The sequence below is a fragment of the Erpetoichthys calabaricus genome, chromosome 1, assembly GCF_900747795.2.
Source record: "Erpetoichthys calabaricus chromosome 1, fErpCal1.3, whole genome shotgun sequence".
NCBI classification, from domain to species: Eukaryota; Metazoa; Chordata; class Cladistia; order Polypteriformes; family Polypteridae; genus Erpetoichthys; species Erpetoichthys calabaricus.
In genome coordinates this window covers 89,928,812-89,935,093 of record NC_041394.2, presented here as the reverse complement: position 1 = coordinate 89,935,093, position 6,282 = coordinate 89,928,812, and the positions used below count along the sequence as shown (strand labels likewise).

Genomic DNA, 6,282 nt, shown 5'->3' with positions numbered 1-6,282 from the left:
GCCTTTGCAAAGTAAAAATCGATAAAGGTTAGGTTCACACTGAAAAACAAATAATAAGGTTAGATACACAATATATTTATATACATGCAATATACAGTATATGCATATATATATATATATATATATATATATATATATATATATATATATATATATACATATACAGACACAATATAGAGTATATATATATATATATATATATATATATATATATATATATATAAAAAATATACTGTGTTTATTGTATGGTGTATATTATATATTATACATACAGTGAATATTATATACATCCATCCATTTTTGTATCCTGCTTATTCAGGGCAGAGTCATGGGGCAGATAGAGGCTATCTGCAGCAACAAACGACTTCAGCAACAAGCTTTCTACACATTATACTTCCTTTATACTACATACAGTACACATATACATAAACATGCACACAAGCATACGTCCAGACTGCTATAAATTCAAGTAACTGTTTTTATATTTACTAGTCATATGATATAAAATAGGCAGTACTCTTTGCAGGTCTCAGTATTCCATCATTTCTATCATTTAAATTAAAGATATGCTCAAATGCGATTATTCGTCATATTACATATTGTCCTATTCCTTTAAAACAGAAAAAAGGTGACAAAACAAGCAGACTAAGGCAGATTAACATTTTGAGTGAATAGATTAAAACTTACAACATTTTGATATTATCCAGAGAAGTGCTGCTGCAATAAATCTCCTGAGTTAACTCTGTGTAGTAATTCAGTAAAAACAGATGCTTTCCTCTGACTCATAAATTACATCAGAATTGAGCTAAGATAATAAAGTGCACACTTCTATGTTTTCAGTCAGTTTCTACATTTTAAAGTTAGTTCGTAAACTGAAAATGAGCTTTTATGTTATAACAGATGCATTTAACCTAGTTTTACAGATAGATAACTTCTCATGAGTGAATACCAGATCAAGGATGCATGTAACATTGCAGTTTAAGCCAATAAGTAGTCAACTAACATATCGACACCAGATTTTTCACTATTTAAAACACTTTTTTAGGAAGAATGTGTGTGGTGCCCAAGGATTTGTTTCTGTCTTATTTTTAGTGTTGCGAAGTTAGTCACCAGAACTCCAAAACTGTGAATGGATTTACAGTTGGCATTCTAAGCTGAATCAACAGAGGACTAGTAAACTGAACATTGTTGTTTTCCTTGAATTACTTGGCAGTGTGGCACTGTGCTTAAGGCTTTGGACTTCAAGTCCCACCACTAACACTGTGTGACCCTGAGCAAATCACTTCACCTGCCTGTGCTCCCATTGGAAAAACAAAAGAAATGTCACCAATTGTATCTCAAATGTTGTAAGTCGCTTTGGATAAAAAGTATCGGCCAAATAAATAAATATAAAACGTCATCTGTTTTCCAATTAATTTTTTTGCATAAGACAAAATTAGCCAAAAATGTTATGCAGTTTAACCTTTTTAATATGTTAACTCTAAATAAGCCATAAAACCACAGTCATTTTTAGATGACAGTTTTTGAACTAATTTTTACAATTATTGTCACATTAAAGCTCATTTTCCATAGCGTACTCTAGTGTGAGCACCTAATTATGTCTCTTTCCTGTATATCTGCAGTGTGTATATTATATATAAGATGACTTATCCAAATTATTGTACATTATATAGAGTTTAATAATAATATACCATTATTGTTTATGTACTAGCCTTTGGGACCTTAACTGTATAATCATAAGAGGACTAATTGTGGAGTAAAAGTAAAATGATATTACAAACCAGTAGTATATGTTTATTGAAAAGGAGATTTCACATTCACCCTCTTTCTGAACCAGTTCTGGGTCACAGAGCTTACAAGGCAGAAGTCAACCGTGAGCAGACCACCAGACAGTTGCTCACAGTGGGTCAAATCAGCTCTAAGAAATAGGACACTGTTGCTTAACTTCATATGCCTTTACAGTATATCCTTAACATTTTTTACATATAAACACAGCTTTCTTATAGAAGTCATAATATTTTAAATAAGAACATGTTTACCAAATAATATATATTTTACTTCCTTCAAATAAAGTATGGCCTATCAGAAAGATCCTGATCAAGAACTGAAAAAGACATTTAAAAGTTTCTTTAGATGTGCTTTAGCAGTTAGAAGTGATAGAATGTGGTGCCCAGTGAAGATAGCTCTGTTTCAACATATTTGCTTTTATCATTCCCACTGTTACATTACCATCTTCTCATTATATGTGATGAATGATTTCAAAGTTATCAGCATAATTCTGAAAATACCTGCCTGCTATGGAGCCCTTGGGCATTATACCCAGCTTGATAATAAACACTATACAGTATTTGGCAATTGACAAAATAGTTGGGGCTTAAGAAAAAAGATGGGAAAATATCTCAATAAGTCACTGACTTTATTTTTTTAACTGTGTGAATTTCAAACCTAAACAAAAAATGGCAATAAACTGTATTTATTTTTTAGGAATGACTAAAACAGAACAGATTCAATTTGTGACCTTTGATCATTGAAATCAAGCTAAAAATTGACACAAATAATTACAATCAGTAATCAAAATTAACAACGGCCACAACCATACAGTAAATTGAAAACAAATAAATCAGCATGTGGATAACTACACAGAATTCCAGATCTTGGTTCACTGTGGATATCTTACCTTGGTTCTAATTCTTAACACACTTGATAAAAACAACACCAGCCTGGCTCCAGTATGTTGAAGGGTGAAAAACTGTGAATGCAATACCTGAAACAGCCCAGCAGTGTGGAGTGGTGCAGTACAGTACAAGATATTTACAAGTCTCCACCAGATGAGTCAGTTAATTAGCACCAACCTAAACCCGGCTTTTACTAGATTTGCCGGAACCCGTTTTGTCCGAAGAGTTAGTGATCCAGCGGTAACATTCTGTCACTCGTTTGCTACGAGAGCGAACAGCACAACGTGTGCAATATACAATGCCCAATGCCAGCATAACTACTACAAAAATAGATAAGGGTACCAAAAGAGCTACAAGGAGCCAGCTGTCATCCCGTTGCTGCCGACTGCCAATAGTTGGGTAAACTGCTTTGCCAAGTGGAGTGATGCTTCCAGAAAGAGATATATTCCCATGGGGGGTAATGCCAAGAGCCTGACCTTCCTCTAATGGTTTGTTGTCTTCTGGCACACCAGGGTGGCCTTCTTGATGCCTTTGGTATGGTAAGGTTGTAGAGGAGTCCAGATCCAAGGTGAATATACTGGATTCTGGAGAATCTGTGACATGATTAACTCTGTGTTCTTTAGGGCCTTCATTAAATTTTGATTCTTCATTTGCTTTTTGTGAATCGTTTAGCGGGTCAATACTTGTCACCTCAGTTTCTGTAGTGTCAGACTGCCTGAAGCTTTTTTCAGTTGTGGTAGCCCACTGAAGCCAGGTCCAAATGTGGGCTGTTGTTGAAACAGAATTTGCTGTAGATTCTGACACTGAAAACGGTGTGAGATCAGACAATGGTCTTTCAGCCTTTGAAGACTCGGATGTTGGCTGATGGCCCCATGTAGCATTTGTAGCTGGTTGGATGTTGTCAGAATTATCATCTTCAGTTTCAGTGGATTTAAATCCAAGGAATGGAAAGGACCAGTCTGCTTTAAAAGTAGTAGTTATCCATTTAAAAGAAGGGTCATCGGTGAGCCAAGGTAGACTTGTGGGAAACCAGTCGAAATGAGGCTCCTCAGTTTCCAAGCTTATTGAATGATCAGTTGATTCTGAACTGGAGGAAAGCCATTCTTCAAGTGAGGTTTCTTTTTCCTCATAGAAGATAGGTGTAACCATTGGATAGTCATGTGGTGGACTGGTTGACAAGCTTTCCTCCGAAATAGGGTCACAGCTGAATCCATCTGCATTAAGCTCATATTTTTCTTCACAGTGACACTCAAAGCCACCAAGGTAGTTAACACACATTTGCATGCATAAGCCAGGAATCTGACATTCATCAGTGTCTACACATCGAGTAGGATTTTCAGGAGAAACGCTGTATCCGAGATTACAGAGGCAAGAGAATGATCCTTCAATGTTATCACAAGCATGCTCACAAGGGTTTTCCTGACATTCATCTATGTCATGACACTGATTATCATCCTGAAGCTCATAACCTTCAGTGCAGTGACAATGAAAGGTCCCTGGGGCATTGGTACACACCTGAGTACACGGATTTTCCAGACATTCATCAACATCTGTGCAATCTCTCCCATTAGCTGCCAGAATGTATCCTTCAGGACAAGCACAAAGATAGCCATCTTTAGTGCTAATGCACTCAAACTCACAGGGCCCATCTCTGCAGAAATCTTCTGGACTGCAGTGGTGAGCATCATCATCAAGGACATAGCCTTCCGAACATTCACAGTGATAACTGTTGTCTGAGTTGACACAGAAATGTTGGCACCCACCATTATTCTGTCCACACCAGTGTTTTGGACGATCAGTACACAAGGGTCCATCCTTGGACCAGCCAATAGTGCCATCATCTTTCTGCATGCAAAGCACAGACTGATCACCCTTTAGTCCTTCAGGACATGGAACTGTTGCTACTGAGCCAAAGGGAATATGAGTTAAAAGAGTGCTAAATAAGTTAAATGGAGTGGAATATAAAACTGCATCTCCACCTTCTCTTTCAATTGGACGACACATGCCTTTGTAATTATACTTGCACAGATATCCATCCACAGGTAAAGTGCAGGAACCGTCAAGCCACTTGAAGTTATCCCTTTGATACTGGGCAGCAAAGCCATGGGTCATAACAACACATCTTGGTACAGAGCAAGTACTCGGTGAATCATCTCTCAGCCAGTTTGTAAACTGAGTGTCTTGGTCTCCAGTGACCCAGGTGAATCCCCGCAACGGTCGGGTAGAAGAGCACTGCCTTGGTTGTCGTTGCAGCCCAATCCAAATTCTCAACTTAGCTCCGTTGCGAGGGGGTCTGTTTGAGAGTAATTCCTCAATCATTAAAGCTTCCTCTGGACGTTTAATAGTAGCCAGATTACCACCACGATCCCTGCAGCTCCTCCAAGAATCTAAAAAGGTTTTGCGCTGAAAATAAACTGCATAACATCCATCAATCCTACAGAGTGCATCCTGCTCTTGGAGTTCTTGACAAACAGAAAAATAAGAAAGTGAAGAAAAAAGAAGCAGTGCCAAAAGGAAAACAGTTGGAAATGGAGTTTTCATTTCTTTCTTTCTTTCTTTCTTTCTTTCTTTCTTTCTTTCTTTCTTTCTTTCTTTCTTTCTTTCTTTCTTTCTTTCTTTCTTTCTTTCTTTCTTTCCTGCAAAGAGTTCAGACTGGCTGAGAAAATTTGCAGATTGTCTCCAGACTTTGAGCAAGCGAGTGAGTAAGTGAGAGAGAGAGAGAGAGAGAGAGAGAGACGAAGGCGGGTGGGTCAAGGAGGGGGTGCTTGGCTGTATAACTGGGAGGAGGGTGGTCTTGTGCCTCTTTTCCTGCCGTATGTTATTCATAAGGTCTGCATCCTTCTAAGGGTGCTTTTTGGGTCATTGCCATCTATCCTTTTTCTTACACCCCCTCAAGGGATTCTAACTAAATGAATTGTTTCTTTTTTATATTTTTAATAGAAAAAAATGGGAAAAGGATTTTAACACAGATGTCTTTATATACTTTCCATTCTACCTAAATATTAGGTCTTTCTTTCTTTCTTTCTTTCTTTCTTTCTTTCTTTCTTTCTTTCTTTCTTTCTTTCTTTCTTTCTTTCTTTCTTTCTTTCTTTCGATTTAAATTTAAATATGTAGTCATGCTTTAGATGAGGTGTAGATTATGTAGTTAATTTCTTTGGATAGGCTAACTCAGTACTAATTTTCAAATAATGTTAAACAGATATAATAATTTTCTAATTAAGATCTTATAGACAGATTTAGGGCAGTGTGGTAGTGTGTTGGCTAATGCTGCTGCTTCACAGCTTCATAGTACTGGAAATCTGATACATTAATTGGGATTAATAATAAAAAAATGAATGTGTGATTGATTAGTCCATCAGAGTCCTGGGTTCAAATTACAGCCTGGTCACTATCTCTTCTTGTCTGCTTGAACCTTTTTTCTGGTTACTCCAGTTTTCCTCCCAAAATTCACAGACAAAGAGTTAAATGGATAAATGGTGATGCTACACTGGCCCAATGTGGGTGCTGCATTAATGTGCTTTGTGACAAATTGGTATCTTGTTATGATTTGGTTCCTTCGTTTGTGTTTCAGCCTTCCAGGATAGAATCTGTCCCCACAAAATCCTAA

The 6,282-nt window shown here is 37.1% G+C and overlaps 1 protein-coding gene across 1 annotated transcript; it reads right to left on the bottom strand.

Moving 5' to 3' along the window:
• Window positions 1–2,395: 2,395 nt before the first annotated feature.
• Window positions 2,396–5,382, bottom strand: LOC114646434 (endosialin-like). The gene has a single exon (XM_028794658.2). It carries the CDS (start codon window positions 5,214–5,216, stop codon window positions 2,853–2,855), a length of 2,364 nt encoding a protein of 787 aa, XP_028650491.2. The 5' UTR covers window positions 5,217–5,382; the 3' UTR covers window positions 2,396–2,852.
• Between the last annotated feature and the right edge of the window lie 900 nt (window positions 5,383–6,282).